This window comes from Leptinotarsa decemlineata, unplaced genomic scaffold, assembly GCF_025532065.1.
Source record: "Leptinotarsa decemlineata unplaced genomic scaffold, Ldec_3_MD MMD2_tig00026354_RagTag_RagTag, whole genome shotgun sequence".
Taxonomy (NCBI): domain Eukaryota; kingdom Metazoa; phylum Arthropoda; class Insecta; order Coleoptera; family Chrysomelidae; genus Leptinotarsa; species Leptinotarsa decemlineata.
In genome coordinates this window covers 10,924,148-10,949,404 of record NW_027412702.1, presented here as the reverse complement: position 1 = coordinate 10,949,404, position 25,257 = coordinate 10,924,148, and the positions used below count along the sequence as shown (strand labels likewise).

The 25,257-nt window shown below is 33.0% G+C and overlaps 3 protein-coding genes across 4 annotated transcripts in view; 2 read left to right on the top strand and 1 right to left on the bottom strand.

The window, feature by feature from the left end:
• Positions 1–25,257, top strand: part of LOC111512529 (uncharacterized) — a 344,576-nt gene that overhangs the window by 106,976 nt on the left and 212,343 nt on the right. The window lies entirely within an intron of this gene.
• Positions 1–25,257, bottom strand: part of nudC (nuclear distribution C, dynein complex regulator) — a 191,066-nt gene that overhangs the window by 148,792 nt on the left and 17,017 nt on the right. The gene's annotated exons all lie outside the window — the stretch shown is intronic.
• Positions 1–25,257, top strand: part of LOC111501905 (uncharacterized) — a 167,908-nt gene that overhangs the window by 131,051 nt on the left and 11,600 nt on the right. The window contains exon 1 of one of the 2 annotated variants that reach the window (XM_023155829.2): positions 3,005–3,142. The exons of the other annotated variant lie outside the window; for it this stretch is intronic. Coding sequence (XP_023011597.2) covers positions 3,113–3,142 — 30 coding nt within the window. The 5' untranslated portion in view covers positions 3,005–3,112. Of the gene's footprint in view, positions 1–3,004; positions 3,143–25,257 lie in introns of those variants that run through there. 2 annotated transcript variants of the gene reach the window in all.

Genomic DNA, 25,257 nt, shown 5'->3' with positions numbered 1-25,257 from the left:
TGAGTATGTTTTTCACGAAAGATGTGAGGATTTGTGTCACTCCAATACCTCACATTTTGAGTGTTAACATTTCCATTGAGAAAGAAAGTACTTTCGTCACTAAAACAAATTGTCTGTATGTAGCCTGGTTGTTGGTTCATTTTATCGGACATAGTTTCACAGAATTCTAGTCTTCGGTCGGGGTCATCATCTGAAAGTTGGTGCACCATTTTTAATTTGTGTGGATGAAATTTGTTTTTAGCCAACACCCTATGTACTGTCCTTTGACTGACTTCACAGATAGACGCAACTTGGGCTGTGGAAGAAGTAGGGTTCACTACCATTTCTCCAAGTATGTAAATTTTTTTGTCATCACTAATTGTTGGTCGACCAGATCGTTTGGCATCTTGAACACTACCTGATGCTTCAAACTTCCGAAGAAGTTCCCTCAAATAAACCCTTGATATAGGGCGATCGGGGTACCTCTCATTAAACAGTCGTTCCGCTGCATGGAAATTGTTTCTACATTCACCAATTATTAAGATAGCTGCTACTTTGTCGGCTACAGTACGTACCATTTTGCCTATGTGAACACTTAAACGTCTCGTTAAACAATAGCTTAGGTAAATTTTCAAGTTATAAACACTTTTGACAGTAGATAATTCAAACACGTCAACCTTTTTGACAATGAACCAGAGGCGTACTTTAAAATCTTTATTAATTAAATGCGAAACAATAATTTTTGTATTTCTTCAATTTATCAATCAAAATCAGCCGAAACCCAAACAAAATTGGTATGACTGAATAGGTATTTTCAATACCTTTCAAACGAGCTGTCACTTGCCATAGGGTCCCATTTAAAATTTTTGGTCACAGTGGCCTTGTGACGTCATTTATGACTATTGCGTCACCTGTTATGACCAGTTAAGAAGCCTACATCCGTTTATTTCCACCCTCCAAATTTCATTATTATAAGTATACCCGTTCCAAAGATACGAGGGGGGGAGGGGACTTTTGACTAGCACTGTATATGAATATATTGGATCTCAGTATAGGTATTTTTTGTTTTGTGAGCGGTTTCAAAATTATATCTACTTCCAATTCGTTTCATCTTTTCAGGTAGCCTGGAATATTAGGTATGACGTTAGATATACAATAGATTATGGAAAGTGAAAATACCCGGACCCGAAAAGTTGATAAAAAATCACAGATTTATTCCACAAAAAATGAGTTTTCTTCAATATTTGATTGAAGTCATTTTCAATATTTTGTTTTATGGAAGTTTATAATCAAAAATGAAATCGGAAAAAAGTATAAATATTTTACCCAAATTTCAAATCGATATATTGTTTCGTTGACATGACACACAGATACGCGAAAGAACAGCAGACAGACTATGGGGGAATTGCTTCAATTGCCTACCTTAAGTATATATATCAAATCCGATCATTGGCACTAACAATTCATAATATTTCTAATTAAGCATGATAAGATAAATGTGGAAATATAATACTATGAATAAACCATTATAACACGCTAAAACACATTACAATTCGGAAAAGATACGTTTCAATCGATTATCGAACCGACGATCCAATCAATCATAACAGCCAAAGCACAAGGAAATCGTGAACGGTTTATCGGTAAAACAGCATTGTAGCGCAGAGTTGTCACGTCCGCTGAAATAAAATAGTGGAAGTAAAAAAAAAGAACCGACAGACAAAACGATATCAATACGAAAGAGCTTTCGCACGATTATTGTTTATTTACGGTCAATGAATAAATGCAAGAGGAGAAATATTATATCACAAATTTTTATATTCCTTCTATTGGGAAACTAAAGAATTATTATACATAACATTTTGAGGTATTTACTCAGTTATAAAAAGAAAACGATACAATTTTTTTCTTATTTGAAGCTTCATATAAACTCTTTTGTTTTAATCCTAATATTAATACTTTCAACGCGTAATGAAGTAGCCATAGCCTAGCAACCAACCTCCATATCTCATCTGTAGAGAATCTCGCCTATGCTTCATCTGTTCTATTTCAATCCTTGTGAATACTTTTATCTCTCTTTCCTGGTTCTCGACGCACCCAAGAGGTGTTGCTAGAAAATAACTGAACTGAGTTTTATGAGACAAACTGTGCGAGTCTCAAAGTCAAACGCCATATTGTCCAGTCGCCTGACATCTCACCTCCAAATTGCAGTCTGTTGGACGACACTAACTGGCTCATTTGGGCTAGAGCATTTGTTCATGACGGATAGTGTATATGACACTCGTCGAAATAATGGTAGGCGTTCTGATTAAGCAAAGATTTTACGTGAAATTTTTTGAAAAACTCAAACTGATCACAGTCACCACAACTGAAGGGAGTACAAATTAAAATTTGGGGTCATGATGGACTGTTTTTTTAATACATGCACTTCTATACGTAATTCGGTTCCTGAATAAAGAATATTATATTGAGGTTCTAACTGTGGAAGAACCAATTGTTCTCGCCCACAATGCACTGATAAGTTATTTTTGGTGTAGCATGGGTTCCCTGTGTTGGAACATCCCACTCACCACATTTTACTCCGTTTGACTTTTGTATGTTCCCGAAAATAAAGGAAGCATTGAAAGGAACAAGGTTTGATACAGTGGAAGGTTTGGAATTGAAATCGACGGAAATCACAAATAGACTTTCATGAACAACGAACGCACTGAGTAAGTGAGATATATATTCCCTTACGAACACGCCATCTATGAGCATATTTCGGTGCGATGGCACCAATTTCATCAGGATCAGAAGCTTTGTGGACAATTAAGCTTTCACGTGAGAAAAAAGACCTCGATCAATCAAACAATCGATCATATGGATGCCATCAACTGTCGCTCTGCATCTTCAAGAAGCAGGAAAAAGCAGGACTCCGCGGTACCGCTGCAGGAAACCCGCGATCAAGCGAATTTTAGCGATCGTCGACGAACAGCCGAAGAATGAAGAGTTATTTAAGAAAATGCGGCGCGGATGCTGCAGTTCAGCTAAGCAGTCGGCTCGTGTAGGCCGGCCAGTTCGAGAACGAGCGCGCAGAGTGGTGTGTAGTGGATGATATCGTTTTTTTGGGATACAAGTATTTTGTTTCGATAGAATGGAGAACAAAAGTTTCGACCCAGATAACGTAAGTTGGGATTTCGAGAATTTATTCGCTTTCGAAAAAAAATACGTCGATTTTAAAAAACTAGCAGAAGCAGCATACTAGAATCAGATCACTATATAAATAAAGCATATAATTAACCTTACTAATTTGTTCAAACCAGAACTAAGATCAAGGAGGGATATTGTTGAAGAACCAACTAAATCTACCATTTTCTATCCTGACAAAAAATTCAAGATTCAGTTTAATGGAAAATCCTAAAAACAAACATATCATTAGAAAAGAAATGATTTACTGAATAGTATGACTTTTGTGGAATACAAGTTTACTGCAAAAAACATCGATTTTAGAAATTCAGCAGAAGCAGTATCTGTAAGAAATATTGAGGGGCAACTGTTTAGGTGCATATATAATATATAGGTAATAATAAATACGTGAAAGAAATTATACAAAAATAAATGATTACTAAATATAAATTTTTACAGAAAATTAATAAAAATTACATATTTATAATAAACTAAATATATTCAATTGTTCAGACCAAAAATTAGGTAGATCAAGAAAATCCCATGAGGAGATTATGTTGAGAAACTAAAACTATATCTGCCACTATTTTTATTCTGTTAACAAACATTCCAGTTACATTAAGGATGAAAGATTGGATGGTATAGTTTTGTCACAAATTATTGGGCATAAAATGGAAAATAATTCGTTCATTTGAGAAACGGTATAAAAATATAAACATTTGAAAATGTAAAATTCTTGCTTTCAGCAAATTATGAACAAATTAAGCAATGTAATTTCACAAAAACTTTCGTAAAAGGTATTGAAATTTTCCAGAATTACAAATTTACTTGGTGTTTTCGTAATAAATCTCAGTTAATTTTAATTTAAACCACATTCAAATCCTTTGAAAAAATATTACTATCGAAAATATATTTATTCAAGTTGATACTTTACTAAGAAATTTTCATTGAAGTCATATCGTGTTCGATCACGAGATAAAAGTTCAAATTAATAGATATTACCCCTGTTGATAACATACACAGGTTATTTCAGAAATATATTTCAAAATTAAATTTTCAAAACAGTTCTCTATACAACTGTAAAATAATTGTTTGGTGGAAAAGAAAAATATTTTCCATCTATCTATATGTTAAAAACTGGCCAAAGAAGATGTTCAGTTCATTCACAACGGAAATGTTTCACACTTTCAAGAATTTTTTCATAGTATTCATTCAACAAAAGTTCCAAAACGGGTTGGGTTTCGTGTCTCATCCGCTGTTGAAATCTCTCAGTTTATTGGAATGAGATATGCACCCCTATTTGTTAACATTCACAGGTTATTTCAGAAATATATTTCAAAATTAAATTCTAAAAATGTTTCTCTATACGAGTGTAAATTAATGATATAGTGGAAAAGAAAAATATTTCAGTTCATTCACAACTGAAATGTTCCACACTTTCAAGATTTTTTTCATAGTATAAACATTCAACAAAAATTCCAAAAGGGTTGGGTTTCGTGTCTCATCCGTTATTGAAATCTCTCAGAATTCTTAATGAATAATTATGCTTTCAAATTATTAATGGAATATTTATATGCATCTAGTATCTAGTAGTGCATCTAGTAGTGATGTCATTATCAATATATCACTTTTGTGGAGATAGAGAACAATTAATCTCCATAGAAAATGTTTCGTATAGGTACATATAGGTAATACACTCCCAGTCAATTGGGATTTGGAAAAAGTTTCACTATAAATTTGAATATGTTGTACAAGAATAAAGAGAATACAATCCGAGCTGGTAGGCAGTGGTCGAGTGGAATCTGAAGTATCAAAAGTTTCGTCTGCTACTGCGGCAGACATCATCAGTGGTATGTGCCTTGAGTGCGAAGACAACAATGCTCAACAATGACAGTCAGTCGGTTCCAGGTTCCATTTGACCACGGCCTACCTGCCCAAATTTAACCGTGACTTCGGCCTATGAAGGCCTAGTTCTTATATTGCTGTACAAGGTTCCCCTTTCCAAAAATCAGGTATGTTATGAATTCTACAAATTTTAATAACCATATTCCAACTATCATATAGGAAAATACTGTGGTAACAAAATCTTCCCCCATAGTTCCGAAAACCCCTGTATGTGTGCTTTATAGAGAATATTATTCTAATATTATTTAACCGCGCGCTATAATAAAAGAACCGTGAAATCATTTCAACATAATTAATATTTATATTATTTCAAACAATACATTATGCAACGTGCATTTGCATACTGTGGCGAGCGAATCAGGTGAAATTTATAGAGATATATAAAGAAATTACCGGCTTGGTGCAATTTTTAATTATAATGTATATACGTATACCGTCACAGACGAATCGAACGTTTCTGTTAAAATAATTAAAAAACAAAAAACGTAAAAAAATATTCTAATGCCCACATACCAGTAAAATCAGAACATATAAGTAATTAGAATTTATTGGATTCCTTCAGAACTAAATGAGTACACAAATAGTTATTAGAATTTCAAACACACTATCAATTGAAAAAAAATGTAAAACCTAGATCAAAGGCTGTCGCATCCATATAAATGAAAATTTAAAAAATCCGTTTACAAAATAATAGAAAAATTTTAGAAAAATCAATAAAAATAAATTGTGTTAATGAATGAAACGAAATCCATCATTTCATAACTGAAAATAAGCATTGATTTGCAAATATTTGTATATATATTTGACTGATGACATAATATTTGACTAACATTTCTCATCTATTGGGTACTTTAACTCAATATACTAAACAATCCCATTTCTTTACGGTACATTTCTTGCTACAGTCAAAGATAAGTTTTTTGAAAATTTCAACAAATCTCTTTTCAAGTATTAAAACAATTTTGCCTTATTAGCAACATAGGTTTTTGGAAATAGGTCAGGAGGACACTGAAGATCCGTAAGATGAAAGAGTTAATAGAAGAAGGTATGCAATATGTATCTTCGAGTTGACTTTGGATCAAAATTCAAACCAACACAAATTACTACAACTTCCTTATACGTTTAAACTTCAAAACGACAAGTCTTGGCAAACTATAAATATAACGGTTTCAAAAAATAGTTCTCTATTTGTTGCTCCAAAACTTTGACAAAAATTGATATCCCAAAATTTTCATCTGTACAATTATTACATATCACGTATCCAACAAGTTGTAAATTTTTCAAAATGTTTCCTTTGCTTCATATTCCTAGTTATTTGTTGTAATGTATCGATTTTGTGTAGTAAATACAGTATATGTAAAATATTTTATCAAAGCTGAAATAATATATGTTGCACCTTTCTGATGGATTGTTCTTTTTTCAGTAACCAACGGTGAGAAGGAATATATACTTTGTTATAAGGTCTACCCATTTATTTTGAACTAAATTTTTTATTAATAAAATACTTCTGCCATACACTTTTCTAAAATGGGAGAAACATTCAGCAACTTAACAATAATGGTAATCAACAGAAAATACGCAAGGTATATTCGCGCCATAGAATTGTCACTGAAATAATCTCGAATGTGTATCGAAATATTTATCTGTCCTTTGTTCATTTATATACGTTTCATTTAACGTCAAATTCTTTGGGACATAAATGTTATTCATTGTTGACTAATTGATAATTTACCTACCGCTGATATTCAAGCAAATCCGGTGAAAATATAACTAGTGAATAATGGTTCAATTACAATTATTGTCACGTTCGAATTTATTAGCAGAAAATTCTTCTAAGAGTGAGTAATTGGATAATACCTTTTATCCGAGACAATATGAAATATGTAGATTATTTAGAGTAATAATTTATAGTCTGGACCCGCTAAAGAAACTCGATTCAGCTGCTTAGCAATTTCAATATGTTATCACAAAAGGATATGAATCATTTTTATAAATTATAGTCACCATTGATGTGTCTTGATGGAATAAATAGTCTGGCTAAGCTTAAAATAAAGTATGATAGCTTTCTATACAATTAAGCATCTGACATTGGGGAAAACTACAAAAAAGAGCTCCATCTGAATAAAATAAAGCACTTAGTGATTTTGCAAGCATCTATAAAAAAGTCAAACTGCTGCAAAACAAGCCCCATTTAGTTATCAAATATATATTTTCCAGGTTTCATGATAGTTGTGAGTGAATGAAGAATTCCGAAGCGTTGAAGTGGAAAAAGTATTAGTAGAAGCGTATGGGGCATTGAAAGCCTTCAAACTCCTAAAATACCTTGACAAAATCGTATTTTTTAGAACATACCAGGTTTGGAAATCTTGGATAGCCTATATTGCAGATATGCAATACTCTTCACGACGTGCACTTCAACCAAGTTGAAGTATTCAGTTTTTTCACCTTCTGAAGATGCCAAGTTGGTTGGTGAAACACGCGTCGAGAATAGTATTGCATTTCTGGTGATTGGGAAAGTTCTTGTTTTGGGTTTGTCTTGCCCCAGAGGTTCCAGGTTCACTTAACCTATATCAAGAAAAAAAACGATATTACTCTCAGTATGGCATACTGATAATCCCAAGATGAATAACGGGGTTAACATAGAAGTCAGATTCCATTTCTAAATATTTCAAAGCCATTGAAATCACTTTCATCATGCAAAAATGCATGCCACTTGTAAGTCTAAACTGGATTTGGACTGCAAGAAGTTCCCTTAAACAGCTGACACAGAGAAATTAAGAAACTTGCATGTATGGATGCCAGGTCACTACAAATGTCCTTGAAATTCGGGAATCCATATTCCTTTTTCTGATCTGGAACCTTTCTGTGGACTTTCGGAAAATCACATGACGAAAGATTGCGACAATGGACACAGAAATGAAGTGCCATGACAAATACAAACGAAAAGTTTGATTAGTATAACTCCAAAGAATGCTGAACAGCTCCAGTTGAACGGAAAAATTTTTTAATGGAAGCTATTTCAGGAAACACTGCCAACTGAGGTTCCACATCAATGAAATTGATAAAGCAGATGGATTTGCTGACTTATTTTTCAAGTGGCAAACTTTGCTCTGCAGAAGATTGATCTTCCATAAAGGGCTCTAACGCCAACTTATATCAAGTAATTGACTGAAGTCTCGGCATTGGAGAGTTCGAATAATATTATTACCTGCAGAAAACTTTCGAGCTGAAAAATCCACGAACAATTACAATCAATAGCAAAAGTAGTCTTCTTTTTACTCGAGTAACGCCTTTAAAGTCTGGATTCGCCTATTTACCTTTTTACATCGAGAACTGCCTAGGGATAGAATGAAATTTCCTAATTGAGGGTCGATAACGAAGCATGGCTGTGGAAGAAACCTAGAAATGTTCCGACGAAATCGTATTAGGCATCTTCGTAAGGGAAGTTAAACTGAAAATTCCATATTATCCATGTAGCCTTATAGAATATTATGAAATCAATCGAAATAGTTTCTACTCGCTTACATGGGCTAGATCAGAGAGTTCTAAATCATAGTGAAACTTGGATGAGCGAGCGTTGCGTTTTCTGTCGATTCCGTATGACGTCGATGCATTCTTATAATGATACTTGATTCATTACGTTGTTTTAATCGAAGGATCGCCTTCGATATGAAAATTTCAACGCTAAAGTGGAACGACCCGTCATCAAATCCCACGAAAACTCATTTCTTTCAAGTCAAACCAAGTAGATCATAACCAAAACACGCGGCACGGTTATCGTGCAGTTGCGCAAAGAAAAAATTAAATTAGTATCTACTGCGTTTCCTCATTGTTTATTTACGCCAAAATTTTCAATTCGGAATGGATTACCCAAACGTTATGCAACGGACGTTATTTATTTAATGCTAATAGGCACTTTTTAATATTGGAACGTATATATATATAGGCATCGGTCTTAGATCATATATTGTTACTCAATTGAAATAGACCTGTGATCGAAAGAGAAATTTTACTACACGTTTTTCGTATGTAGCAAACATTTATCAATTACCAAAAATTTGTTTATGATTATGAAATCAATATTATCAAGAGTTACTGAAATATAAAGTCAGATATATGTCAAAGTTGTTATGAAAGCGATGTAAAAATGCAAAAATCAAAAGTTGTACCACGCAAGAAAGATTCAGTCCTTTGGTCCCTTAATTTCAGTGCTGAACGGATTATACAACGTTAATATTTTCTCACTGAAACAACCTTACTTATCAATAAAAAATGTAAATGAAGCTCAATCGCAAATCATTACGATAATCAATTAGAATTATCACAGAAGTTATCAAATGTGATGACATTGGTAATCATGTTAAAACAAAGAACTTATAACATCTAGCTCAAAATATACCTACTTGTCATAACTTCTTCAAATAAAAAATTTGTGTAATTGATGACTTGTTTATTTTGTGGTAATTCCACTACCACTAGTGATAATTAGACAAAAGTGTTTTCATTCATTTCATTAAAAAATTGCATCGGAAAATAGTTAAAAAATAGTCTTTTATAATTGACAGTTACTGATAAGTGTCATTCATTGTAAATGTCCCTGGGTCCACTCAAATGAGTGTCTACAACAAATATCATTATTATTATCGACGAATCGTCATCATTTGGAAAGGTCCGAAATACGATTCTTTTCCATCAATGAACTTCAAATTGAATTATGAAGTCACTGACTCATATGCCTACATTCTTTTAGTAAAATAGCGAGTAGTTGCTGAAAACATGTTAATTTCAACATTTCAATTTGCTCTAGATGAGCTCATGCGCGGCTATTTCATCACGTCTAAATTAGAAGTCTACGATATGAAATTATTCAAAGAGAACTTGCATGACGCTCCAGTTATACAGAGTGATCACAAACTGATCTTACCTGTTCAATGAGCAATATGAACGAACGTGGCATTTTTTCTCGATTTTTTTAAAAGTATTTTCATTTCTCACAGACTGAACTCGATTTCTCATTTCTTTTATTCTATATAGAATAAAAATACCAAAACTAGGAGGTTATGACATGACTTTGATTATATTTTACTCCTATCATTATTTTCAATATAGTTATATTTTTTCTTCATTAATTTTCAATAAATTATTGTTTTCATTAACTTTGAACTCCGCTACAAATTGAATAGAACTTTTTTCTCTCATGTTAGGATACGTCTACTAAGAGTGGAAGAGTTTGTCATCTTCATTATGTATTATTTGCATTTGAAATACACTTATAATATGAGAAAAAAAATGTCAACAAAAAATCTTCTGACTTTACTTTGAAAACATATACTGGCAGGCTTCCTCAGGTTCGTCCTTTAAGGACGGATTAGTTCAGCAATGGATTTGTGATTCAGCGTAGCACTACTGATGATACCTATTGTTATTAGAAACAGTGCCATCTATTGTTGAACTACGAATGCTTTGTTTTTTTGGCACTGGTTTCATTTAGTTGCGTTGCAGTGAAAGACAGAGGAGGAATCTCGTTCAGCGGTCTATGTCAAAGTTTCCCTTTGCAACTGAACGCATGAAAAGCCTCGTTAATTTTTAAAATTTTTGGATCAACTATTTCGTCGTTTCCATAAAAGACGTCTCCCTGAGAGGAGATGTTATCAGCTTTACTTAGTCAAGAAGAATGTTTCTGTTGGATTCACTTTACATCAGAAGTCTCCAATTCTATATATTCACGTCCGATAAAATAACGAAGTTTGATATAGCTTCGTCTGTCTATTTTTTTATAAAATCTACCTATACAACTGTCTTTTATGTTGACTGTTGTCGATTGTTCTATTTCTAGCCAATAACACTATTTTTGAAGGTGACCCACTCATGTTGGTGGAATTTTGACAATCACCTACTCAAACGGTCGACGGTCAAAAATCTCAAGGAAACAAATACAATGGATCGTAAAAACGATAACCACCCTAAATTTACGACTGAACCTTATCGTTTCATTATCTGATTATAAAATAAACTTTGAGAATCGAATGACACCTCTGTTGATTCAGCCAAACGAATACACGATTGTTTAGTGAACTTTCAATCGTCTGAACGGTTAATGACCAATAAGAATTCGCAAATAATAGGTGTTTTATCACAGATGTGTCCAAAAATAGAAACGAACCTGACCTAAATCAACTGTAATAAAACTCGCCCACCACGAATGCTAATGCACAAAACGAATACCAACAAAAATATTGTAACATATAAAAACTTGTTGAAAACAAAATAATGGCCAAGATAAACAATAGTTCCAAATCGTGTCCACCTCGATTACAAATTTAATATGCAAATTCAAAAAACTAACGTTGTTTGTTTTGTGAGCGGTGCAAGGGGCAATGTAGACTTGTAAACGTCGGAATTTTATTTATACCACCTTCAAACGAAGCCCTGATAAAGAATATTGAATCGGTTTTTCTATGTTTCTAAATATCTGGAGTTATACTGTGATTTCTTCAAAAACTAATGAGAAAGCATCTGAGAAAAGTTCGCTTTTCTATAGTGATTGCCAGTCTGTGTGTGCTCTTGATTTATTATTTCTCACTAATACATTGTGAATCGAAAATTATTATTGGAAATTTTCGTCGATACTATTGACTAGTGCAAAAGACAATATTTCTTAGAGGTCACCGAAATTCCTGTTTGTTTGCCTACCGTTCATCAATGCGACAGTTTAACGAAATTCAATTAAATCAAACTCATACCTGAAATATAATAAAAAGATTGATTCAAATGGTGCATATGAAGAAGTTTGGAAGGTATACGTCACAAAATACATTATCTAGAACAATGGTTCCGAAACTGTGGGTTGCGACCCACTAGTGGGTCGCAGATTAAAAAAGCTTAATACTTTTGAATTGTTTTTACCATTTTGGATAAAGGCTAGGAGAGAACTGGTGGGGTTTTCAACCACATATTTGTGTGAGAGGGCATTCTCCACTTTGGTATATTTAAAAAATAAAAGAAATAGGCTTTGTGTGGGAAGTGACCTGCGTTTAAAGCTTTCAACTTTCGACCCAGATATAGAATCTCTTGTAAATCGTAAGCACCAGCTCCACAAGTTATATTAATCACATAAGTCCTATTTTTTAATTTTTTTATATTTGTTTAGTTTTGAGATTCTGAATTAAAAGTTTTTTTTCGTACGGTATTTTATATCATTTTTACCATTTTCTTTTGGAGATGTATTCCTCGATGGTGAATTTTCACGATAATAATAATAAAAATATTATTAGTAATAATATTTATACTTAATATTATTTAATATGTGGGTCGCGAAAAAAATTCCACAATGAAAGTGGGTCTCCAGGCAAAAAAGTTTGGGAAACGCTGGTCTAGAATATTCTTGAAATGTCATGTCTATGCTTTATAATTTTACTCAAACCGTGTATATCTTCGACGATTTCATCAGAAAATTAATTAGTTCAATATATACAGTTGCAAAACGATCGTGTATAATGGTAACAAATCAATTACCCAAATCGATTTCAAGTTCAACATATAGAGTGAAAGATTTCAGGAACTTAGTCCTTTCTGAACAATCTATATTGAATGCGGCCTCCGTTTCGTTTCCTGGATGATGGATGAGTGGCTTCATTTTGATGGCATTCATATAATCATGATTATATCATTTGCGTAAACTTTCACGGCCGAAGGTAACTGTATCTACCGCAGTAGTAGACGAATCGTCAGGCATAAAACCTGGAGACTACGGCCAAAAACCCGGAAAATAGCTTTGAGACATTTGAAAGTTGAGATAGATGGCATATATCTCTACATCTATTTTGATATTTAAAACGACTCGCCCATGACACAATATGCCAACTTTAGTCGATTGTTAATATGAACAACGATTTCCCTGCAAAGACCAAATCAGATGTGCCACTTACTGGACAAACGTTTCATCAATCAAGTTGACATCATCTGGATGTGCGTTATAGCAATTATCAGATCCATTCATCGGCGATGGTTTAATTGCTAACGGCCTCATTCTTCTAAATCTGGCATGAATAAGGTTTCATATAGTTTCTGAACTGATATCGAAATATCGCCTTGAAAGTTGAATTAAACCACTTCTTGCCACATCTTGATAACGCCTGAACTTATTTAACATAACCTATTTTTGATATAATCTCAAACGAAGTCATAACATTATTTTCAAGGAAGGTACCATAACAATAAATTGCATAAACCATTACATCACTTCAATATGATACTTAGATGAAATTAGTTTATTTAGAAAAACAAAGTATGTGCCAGAAGAAGATTCAGAATAAAAAATATGAACTACACACACACAGTAGGAGTATGAAGAAGATAAATAATTTTCCATAAATAATCAAATCAAAATTTGCTATCTTATCAAATTTTCAAGAAGTCGGAAGATACATCTTTCATAATATTTTAGAAATGTTCTGATTTATGATTTTTTCAAATTCATTTTTGAAATATTCTTTAAAAAAATATTTTCGATTAAATGACACATACCGAAAATATGATTTGAGTTCAGTTTTATAATATGTAAAATACATTGTCATTTTGCACTAGTTTCCACGTTTGCTTCCTTGCAAACTATTGATTTATAACCACAGATCAATATCGAGCGTTGGATACTTGAAAACTGACTGCATAAAATGATTTATGGCCGTGTTTTTGTTTAAGGAATTTTTATTCAAACATTAAATTTCCATATAGCCTTTGTTGATAGGATACTGAATACATTTGAATAATATATTTATTATTTTTCTTATTATAAACCTACCGGATGAGGGACGTACTCACAGAGGTCAATACTGAATTAGAAAGTTTTCAAAATGTCCAGTAAATTGATACGTTATTGAAAATAAAGTTAAGTATCTGAGATGGGTTATCTGAGATGGTTTAAAAAATAGAATGCAATATTATTCGGCTACTGAAAGTTTGATTAATATTATAAAATGTTCTGGTATTTTTAAAAGGAAGTGAACCGTGGAAAATGAAAGTATGTATCACTAACCTTGCTACAAAAACAATGCAAGGCCAATACTAATAGTTTTTCAAATCACCAAAAATCGCGACACCCCGCTCTATACACGATTGAAATGTGTAAATAATCAATGATTAAAAATACGAGGGCTGTTAAAAAAATAAGGTTATTGTTCAAATTCCACAGGCTAAATTCAGGAGTTTCAGCTGCTTGTTTAGTTTCTTGATGAGAAGCATAAAAGTTAGAACTGTTTTGTGTGTTCGGCGATAGCTATCAGAATAATTGATCAAAGAATTTGCATCAAATTTTGTGAAAAAAATAGAATTGAGTACTCAAAGCATTTGAAATGTTGACAGTGACATACGGTGATTAGAAGTGGTACACACTTTTCACAGATGGTCGAGACCATCTGTGAAACCAAAAAAGGCACGCCAAGTTCGTTCAAAAATTAATGAATTTATCCATTCAATACTTATTTTTGTTGATTGCAAAAAAGTTGCCTTTTTCGAAAACACATTTTATAGTCTGGCTTCGAAAAGTTTAGGACAGAAAAATTCCCACACGTATCAACACAAAACAACACATAAATATTTTTTGAGAAAAATTAAAATCCACCCTATTTTTTCAACAGACCTCGTAAAGTCACTTTATGTGATACATCATTTATCCATTCAATATCTATTTTTGTTGATTGCAAAAAAGTTGTCTTTTTTGAAAACACATTTTATAGTCTGGCCTCGAAAAGATCAGGACAGAAAAATTCCCACACGTATCAAGACAAACATCAACACATTATTTTTATATTCGAATGATTTCACTTCTGAGCTATGTTTATTGAAATCATGACCTTATTGTTTTATTTTTGGTATTATATTACAATAAATTCCCCATTTCAATTTTTTTTCCTATAAATCTAAATAGTTCATCTATAAAAAGCTAAAAGGGCTCATTATCACTATCTTCAATATATCAAAACTCAAATGTACTACTCTATTTAAGTAAAGCATATAGTCAGTAAAATCATAACTACTAAGACTGGAGTTCAGTTCAAACAGTATTGAAGATTTATTCCCGATATGGGTCATGATAAATTCCTAAATCTACCGGACAAAATATTACAATTATTTCTAAGAATTATTTCGAGGCAATTCCAAACTGAATTTTATATGAGGTATTTGACCCCACTCACCTAAACCACAATGGCGGAAGGTCAGTGAAAAAATGCGAGGCTGCTCGTTTCTGAACTAATCGTGATTTTTCTTCGTATGTGAACGTTGACCAAGTCAAGATACAGGTTATGCGAGTCAGTGTTTTATATATGAATCGACTATGATGATTCATGTGAAGAATCAATATTCTAGTAAATCTAGTATAAAAAAGTTGAATAACTTGCTTCAAATACTGATAAACGAATGATAAAATTCAGTGATTCAAATGAAATTAACTGAACAGCAAAATTTGAATAACATTCTATATAGCTTGTGACTGACCACTCTTCACAAATGTAAAGACGTTCGCCTTCCCTAAGCTCACAGAAGTCTCCTGGAAACTTCTGAGGGTTCTCGTAATAGCGTGGCGGATTGGTAGTAAAAAATTAAAAAAAATCAGGGTTGACTAAGTAACCATCAATTATTAGTAACAATTTTTATCAGCAAATCAAATGCATACCAATTTCCAATACCACAGACAAAGAAGAATAAATTTTCGCGAATAACTACATATTACAAAACCAGTTGCACACTGTTTTCTTCGATTACCTTCGCGTAGTGCATGAGGAGTTCTTGTCACTTGGTCGTTCGGTCAACAAGGAGTATTATATTGAAGTTATGTGCCACTTTTTTAAAAAATCTGTTTAAAATCTGTTTAAAATCTGTTTTTCCGTTAATCAGCTGCCGCCCCCATACGAACGACAACTCTCAGAAGTTGACAAACTTGTGCGAGCTAAGGACTAACGAGGTCTTACCTTTTAACGTGTGATTCCTAACACGGTTGTGTGAGAAACAATACGAAGAAAACGTCTGGTATTGTGGAAAAACAATACATGGCTTTTGCTCACTCGTCATTGCTTGTTACCGGTGGCCTTAGCCACCGTATTCACCAGATTTGCCCCCTTGTGACTTCTGAGGCAGATTACTTTGAAGGGGACCAAATAGAAATTGATGAATGAATGAATATTTTTTGATGAAAATGAAAATTCACCTTTTGAACAGATGACGTATGTAACCTACTCTAATTGTAACATTATTTCCATTAAATATGTGAATTGATAAAGGATACACCAGGCAGTTTACAAATCTTAAAATTATTTCCAAACTTCCTGTAATGGCATGAAAGAGAAAACTGTTCTGTTCTGTGAGGTGGATTTGAAAAGAAGTAGAAATTCCAAATTTCAATTGAGAGTTGTATCCAAATCGATTTCATCCATTGGGTCCACAATAATTCAAATTTCCAAACCATCTCACCAATAGACAACCTGGCCTGAGAATTGAAATGAATGTATTTCATTTATATCCAATTTCATCGTGCGAGAAAATTTTTGAACACGCAGAAAGTTGAAAAATTAAGTCAATAGGAGTTTCCAATAAGCTTTAAGCAGACCTTAAGGAAATAAATAACAAATGACAGTTCGACAATCACTGATATTTGTCAAATAGACACAAAGAATAAAAATGAAATAAGACATTTTGTCTGATATTTGTCAAATAGACACAAAGAATAAAAATGAAATAAGACATTTTGAAGATCATTTTTCCAATTGTGAAAAACCAAAGAAATTCAACATAACAAGTAGATCATATATATGGTCAAATCGTAAATAGCCACTTCCGCGGCTGATACAAGAACGAATATTGAATTATATCTCAGAGACTTTGTCAAAAGTTTTTTTAATAGGGAGTTGTATTCATTTGTTTACAGTCTATGCCGATATGAAAGGGAAAACCTAAGTGCCATTAGTACTGAGAAAATATAAAAAAACATTAAACTGAACATGTCATAATGCTTAATCATAAGATTTCTTCTAGCAACACAATGAATTGCATACAAGGTAGGTCAGAGAGTTCTAAAACATAATAATACATGGATTGGAGGCTGTAACAATATTATATTTTCGAAGTCGGATGTTTTTTCTGGAGATCTGAGTTAAAATATGAAAAATGAGAATTGGAACTTTCTATGTTTTACCACTCTTATTTGTAACTAACGTTATACTGCAGTTTCGTCCTATAAGGACACTTTCAAACTTATACATTAAACTAAAAAATGATTGATTATATCAGCCCTTATATAACACCACTATAGGTAATAACAGAGATACTTAGCTGAATTGAGTACCTAAATTTTGTTTATCTATGACAATCTGGAGACGCTAATTTGAAAACCGGTGAGTGAACTAGATCGATTTGATCATTTAACAGGTTGCTCCCGCAAAGTGTATGCTTATGAATTTCCGAAGATTCCAAATTAATTAAGTTGCAAAGTCAATCAAATCGATCTAGGGTACTCACCGGTTTTCAAATTAGCGTATCCACATTGTCATATACAGTGTGACCCATTTAAGATGGAAGCACCCTTATAAAACTTACTTTTTTTAACCGATTGGAATGATTTTTTTTGTTAGGTAGATATTCAAAAAGTCTATTAGGACACCAAATATCATGAATAAATCTCAATTTCCAGGGCCAACTAATCTTATTTTTCAAGGTCAAAAATCTAAAAAAATTACTAGCGATTTTTTTAGAAAAACTCTGACTACACCACTGGATTTGTGACATTTTCAAATGGGTAAAATTTAAATTACGTTGAAATGCGTCAATCAATAAAAAAGTTATAAAGGAATGAAATTTGAAAAATATGCCGTTTAATCAACCCACCAATTCATGTTCAGGAATTTTATGAAAATTCTGTATACTCCACTGGATTCAGGATGTCTTGAAATATTACTGATCACAGTTTCATCGAAATCTGTTCGGTAATAAAAAAGTTATAAAGGAATAAAATTTGAAAAATATGTTGTTCAATGGAATTTTAGCAACGTTCTTACTACACCACTGGATTAGGGGCAATATTCAACAAAATATTATTTATTCAAATAAAATTCTTGAAACGTTTATGGGAGAATCAATTTCCTTTCATAATGTATGTCGAATCATATCAATCAATCAGTTTATCACAACAAACTTTAGTGTCAATAATTTCAAATGAATCTACAAAAAACTAACTGTAAGTACATTTTTCTAATTGCTACAAACTAGCGGAAAACAATCTTTTATTCACAATCAATGTAAAAATAGAAACCAAGAAGATACCGAATTGAAAAATAAATGAGTGCAATTCATATTCTGGTGGCCTCCACCAAAATTCCATCCAATTCAATGCATTTATCATATCGCTTACGAATATTTTTTGAAGTATTCCTCAATTGTTGTGGAGTAATTGCATCGCAAGCTTGCTGAATTCTGGTGCACAGTTCCACTCGATTCCTTGATCGTCATTTGTAAACCTTTTGTGTAACATAACCCCAAAGGAAAAAATCGAGTGAAGTAAGGTCAGGCGATCTTGGTGGCCATCCAATTAATGTACTCCCCCTTCCTATCCAACGATTAGGGTAATTTTGATTCAGCCAACTCTTCACAATTCCCGCATTATGTATGGAACAACCATCTAACTGAAAATATAAATTTCTTGTTTCTGCAAGGGGAAGTTCATCTATTGCGTCCGAAAATTCATTCCTTAAAAATTGTAGGAAAATTGCGCCATTCATGTTGCCGTCGAAAAAGAATGGTCCAATTATCCTTTCATTCAGTATTCCACACCAAACGTTCACTTTTTCTGAATACTGCCTTTTACAGTTTATCACCCAGTTAGGATTTTCAGTGGCCCAATAGCGAATATTTTGTGATGAAACCACTCCATTTGTTGTGAAACTAGCTTCATCACTAAATAAAATTTTCTTTAAAAATTGCCTGTCATTAAGATACTCGCCCTGGGCCCATAAGCAGAATTCCAATCGTTTTTCTTGATCACCTAGTTCCAGAGTATGTAAAAACTTTGGTTTAAATGGCCTCAATTTATTTTTCTTCAGACATCGCCTAACATTCTCCCTAGGTAAGTTTAAATCTAAGCTGGCATCCCTCAAACTACTATTTGGATTATTTCTGAAGTAATCTAATATAGTCTGGTTATTTTCGTTCCTTCTTCGTATATTGTTCTTTAAAATATATGTGGTTACTGCTCCAGTCCGATTGAAAACTTGGTTTATTTTATGTACCGTGCTGTTACTTATGGCTGGACGATTTGGGTGTCTTTCATTGAATATTCTAGTTACTTCTCTTTCACTCCGGTAATCATCACCGGAAAGACGTATAATTTCGATTTTTTCTTGAATTGACAATTGAGCCATTATCTGTTTTTATTTTGAAGCACAAAATATTCAGTTCACTAATGGTGCGTAACAAAATGACAATTTAACAAAATAACAATTCATGCGCAAATAAATAGATGAGAAACTAAGTCGCAGCTAACTTGTTTATTTCATTAATGCATTCTGAATAACAGGCAGTTAAAATTGCAAATCTCATTTTTTGCTATTCAACAAAAGGAAGAAATCACAGCTGATGTTACCTACTGGAATGATAATAATTATTATCCATTGCATATTTTTTTCGTTATAATTTCTATTGGGAGTACATTAGACTTGTCTTATATTGTTGAAATTGTTTTCATGAAGATTAACCAGGAGTTCTCTCCTGATTGTACTTGTTTATGTATCCACTCCACTTCGAGAAATACCTATAGACTATTTTTACCATCATGATTTTCAGATGTTATAATTGTACGACATTGCAATAATCACCCCAATAATTTTTTCAATAATCAACAGTGGTGTAGTAAGAACGTTGTTAAAATTTCATTTTACAACATATTTTTCAAATTTCATTCCCTTATAACTTTTTTATTACTGAACAGATTTCGATGAAACTGTGACCAGTGATATTTCAAGACATCCTGAATCCAGTGGTGTATTCAGAATTTTCATAAAATTCCTGAACATGAATTGGTGGGTTGATTAAACGGCATATTTTTCAAATTTCATTCCTTTATAACTTTTTTATTGATTGACGCATTTCAACGTAATTTAAATGTTACCCATTTGAAAATGTCACAAATCCAGTGGTGTAGTCAGAGTTTTTCTAAAAAAATCGCTAGTAATTTTTTTAGATTTTTGACCTTGAAAAATAAGACTAGTTGGCCCTGGAAATTGAGATTTATTCATGATATTTGGTGTCCTAATAGACTTTTTGAATATCTACCTAACAAAAAAAACATTCCAATCGGTTGAAAAATGTAAGTTTTATAAGGGTGCTTCCATCTTAAATGGGTCACACTGTATAAACAAAAATCAAATACTCAATTAAGTAAGTACCTCTGTTATTACCTACAGTGGTGTTATATAAGGGATTATGTAATCAATCAATTTCAGTTTAATGTATAGGTTTGAAAATGTCCTTATAGGACGAAACAGCAGTAACGTTAGTTATAAATAAAAGTGGTAAAAACAGAAAGTTCCAATTCTCATTTTTCATGATGATTCCCAATCACGTAGTAACGGCTACATCCATCAATTTATTGAATTATAGTACGTCTTCACATGGAAATATGGAACAAATTACAATTAGAACCAAGTAACGGGATATCAGCGAAACCAAACACGCACTATGGTGGTCACTGTGGTGTGAAACTACTGCATTCGATTGCATTCAAGGCCCTTGTCATATGAAACCGTCGACAATCTTGCCCAACAAGATTTATTCACTCTTTCATTTGCCAGCCTTAGAACCAACAATAATCCACTCATTCTCAATAACGAATCCAAAATAACTGGTATCGAGTCACTTGAAATTCGTCTTCTAATTTTAAATCAAATTCCTTTCTGACTTAGATCGACTGCTTACATCAATTCAATCAATACACATAATAAAAGTGTAACTGATCGTTAACTTGAAACAATAACGTCAAACATTTTTTACTATAAAATACTGTTCAATTGATTCGCCTGAAACTTTGGTTAACTATTTATTTATAGTTTTTAAAACGTTATTTTGTAAATCAAAAATGGGCAAATATCTACATGATAATTTTTCGTTAGAAACTCAAAAAATGAAGTCAACGCGAATTAAGCCGCGGGCTTCACTTACTTTAATGATAAATCCTCAACAACTTTATTTACTTGAAAGTTGATTGTGTTACAATAACTGCATTATAGTCGGTATTGCAAAGGCAAAAACTAATTAAAATTGATGAAACAACTATAACTAATTGAGTTTTGTAATAACGAACAGACTATTCTTAAAGTGAAGCAGTTCAATTAACTATTTATTGAATCTTACTTTTGAATACTGTTGTAATGGACTAAAGTATTTCAAAAGTTTATAGAACAGTGATTAAATTTCAAACAACGCACTAACGTAAATCAACTCAAGTGAAATGAGAACTTATTTTACCACATAAATCGTTTCTATGGACAATCAAAGTGAAATATAGAAATTGCAGAATAGAGTAATGAGAATTAGGCTACGATGCCATTAAACGGAAGGTCTGGATTTAATCATTTATGATACAAAGTATGACGAAAAATCATTATAATAAAAGCAGAACCTACACATTTTAAAAAAAATTTTCAAAAGAGTAGACATGTATATAGATAGTATGTTTGGAACCTTTGTTTATACACTAATATGCTTTCTTTAAATTTAAAAACTTGCGGAAAGTAAATACACATATTTCTAATTCAGGCATTTTTAATCAATATTTCTTCACGTTATAAATTAATTTCCGAAACATCAACCATTTGAAAAAGCTTAGTAAATATTTACATGAAAAAGTCCTATTATTTTTATTCATAGGGAAAATTTATGAATTCGACAATTTTCTAACTGATTAGAAAGTTTAATCACGCAGTCATTTTTCGCGATGAACTTTTCAGTTTGTCCTTTATTATCTAGATTTTAGAATCATTTATTTTTCAGATTGTCAGAATTACTAAACCTAAAAAATGTCAAGGAACCCGATTTGTCTGTTATTTTTAACACGCTTTTATTAGCTTCACCTGTATGTATGTATGTTTGTTTGTTTGCTTGTATAGTTCAAGTAAAATATATAGTGCCCCCTACCTTCCAGCAGTTCCCCTTTAATAACACACACAACGCGGTACTCATCGCTACATTCTGTTGGTCACCGTAACATGACTTCAAATTTAATTTTATGACTCTTCAGCCAATCATAAAACTCGGTTAGTAAAAATGATCCAATACGAACCGCCAATTCTTCAGTCCACGTGGACTAATTCGTTGCGGCATAATTCCTTTGTATTGGTTTTTTTGGCCTTTGACTTCGCCGACACCTTTAAGATTACTATATCGGTTACTTCAACTATAACTCTCAAGCTCAAGCTGCTTGATCTATTCTCGGGAAGATGGCGCTGTACGTAACCTCCTTGATATAATTCGAACTCACTTTACATGTATTTCTTCATTTGAAAAAAGTATATTTTTTCTATTAACACGCGCGCCTGCTGCCTTTTTTGTAACTCTCCTTTGCGCGCCTGCAGCCTTCCTTGGGCTTGGTAGCTGATTTCCAGGCTCCCTCTCCGGAATCGAAAAATATCAATGGTCATTTTTCTAAACAATATACGGCTGATTGATCCCAAAGTTTAGATAAAATAAATATAGTTGAAAAAAAAATTATTTTCAACTTTTTAGTTCGATTCAAAAGCGTGTTTTTTAGTTTTTTAAACTATATTTATTTTTTATTACTAACAGCTGCTTTTTAAACGATGAAGATGGAACCGCCCCGCCTCCGTTAACCAGGCCTCCGTTACAACACTGATTCAAATCGCAATCATAGAAGAAAGCGTAGAATATTAAAGTTCTGGTGAAAAAATCATCTGACCGCAGTTTCATCAGTAAGCAAAGTCTCATCGTCTTGGACTTTAACATTACATGATTCACGTGTAATTGACAGATAATAGCCGAGCTCTAGGCGACAAACTCCAGTTGATCTTGAAACATTCGATTACCTCTCACATACACGTATACATAATCAACCGAACAATAGCAGCATTAGACAAATATTTCGTCTCAATGTTCTTCCTGATCTTGAGTCACTGCGTGATATAAAACCCGATTCCCGAAAGATCGTTACGCCATACGTTACGAGATCAAGGTCAAAATCGGCGTTACGTGCAAGAATCGTGTAATATCGCGAATTACGTACGACGATCGAAGACACCTTCCTACCTGCCTTGTTCACCTGTTGCAGAGAGCGAGGATTTCCATGAGAAAAGAAAGTTTCATTGAACGTCGACCGAAGAAAATGCGTTCGTAACATCGAAATTGAATATTTCGTGAGGTGTCGTAATCGTGTCACCATCCGATGAAATATTATTAAACTTATTATTCTTTGAAAATTGGGCGGGTGTTGAACAAGTAAATGCAAAAAAATGTCGTTAAAAATCACATATAACAAAAGTTCACAGTCATGGTTTCATTTATAATGGTAAATAAGATGATATTTCCTCTAATTGACTAATGAAATAACAGCTGACAGGGCACAGGCTGAGAGCAACCAAATCGAATTTCATGCTAAGTGACATAATTACACTTACATTAAAAGAAGATGAAAGAATGTAAATATTAAAGTATTATAAATTGCCACGCTGCACGTTAATTGGAGAACATTCCAAACAATAATCATTACTGAAAAGTACCTGAAACATTGGGCAGGAAAGGTAAGAAATATTCATTAGACCACAACAGTTCAGAAAAGGTGTAACCGAAGCAAATAAAGAAACCAAAATGAAAAACAGGCGAAACTTTGTGAGAAAGTTCTGTCCTTAGAGGGGAGTCATGTGTGCATATCAATTCTGCCTAAAAAATATTCATTTTTCAGTTTTGTATGCTATGAAAGCGTGTTTTTTAGTCTTTTTAAACTATATTTATTTTATCTAAACTTTGAGATCAATCAGCCGTATATTGTTTAGAAAAATGACCATTAATATTTTCCGATTTCGGAGATGGAGCCTGAAAATCAGCTACCAAGCTCAAGGAAGGCAGCAGGCGCGCAAAATAGAGTTACAAATAAGGCAGCAGGTGCGCGTGTTAATAAAAAAAATACTTTTTTCAAATGAAGAAATACATGTAAAGTGAGTTCGAATTATATCAAGGAGGTTAGTTACAGCGCCACCTCCCCGCGAGTAGATCAAGCAATAATGTCGATCATTCTGTCAAATACAGATCCCGCGCATTCAAACGGGAATAAATATGAAATGAAAAGGGGAGTTACAAACAAACATACATACATACATGTGAAGCTGATAAAAGCGTGTTAATAATAAAAAAGAGGGTGTACTCCAAGTTTAAAGAGTTTGACTACTAGTTCTGTAACAACCACGACAAGCGCTTCATCCACAATACAATGTTTGGTGCTGTATACTCTCTTGAAATTTCTCCAAAAATCATGCCTCCACTGGCACCAGGTCTGTGGATTTCAACATGTAATCCAGATATAAGACAAAGATCTTCATGAGTCCACACAGATTTTCTGCTGTTAACATTCTAGTGTATCCTAAGGCAATTGATTGCTGCCTTTTTTCTTTTAGAGCACAGTAAAAATTGACATTGTTACTCCCAAACAGGCGATTCGTTGTAATTTTTGACACTTAGCTTATAAGAAAGTAAATATTCAGAAATAAAATATCGAAACATTCATCTCTCCCAAAGTAACTTCACCGTATGTTCTGGTAAGTGTCTGCCGGAAAATAACTACTTCCCCGGCTAATACCACGCTGGATATTGAAATATATTCGACAGACATTTATGCAAGATACCTCACAAGTCAGTCTGGTAGATGTTTATCGTTAATCCATCAGTAGGACCATGCTGAAACGCATGCTGATGGTCAGTCCATTTTCATCAAACATCAATGAACAATGAATCATTTTTGGGTGAAATTTCATGTCTTTCTTTACATATACATAAGGTATATTCAAAACCAGTAAGAAAAAAGTGTGAGAAGAAACTGGTGGGAAAAGAAGAGATATGTGATGGAAGAGATATGTGAGTAACACTACCAACACGATACAACTTCGCAGTAATTTTAACCCCGCGTATAGATAATAAGTTTTTTATTCCAGTGTGACCATGAAG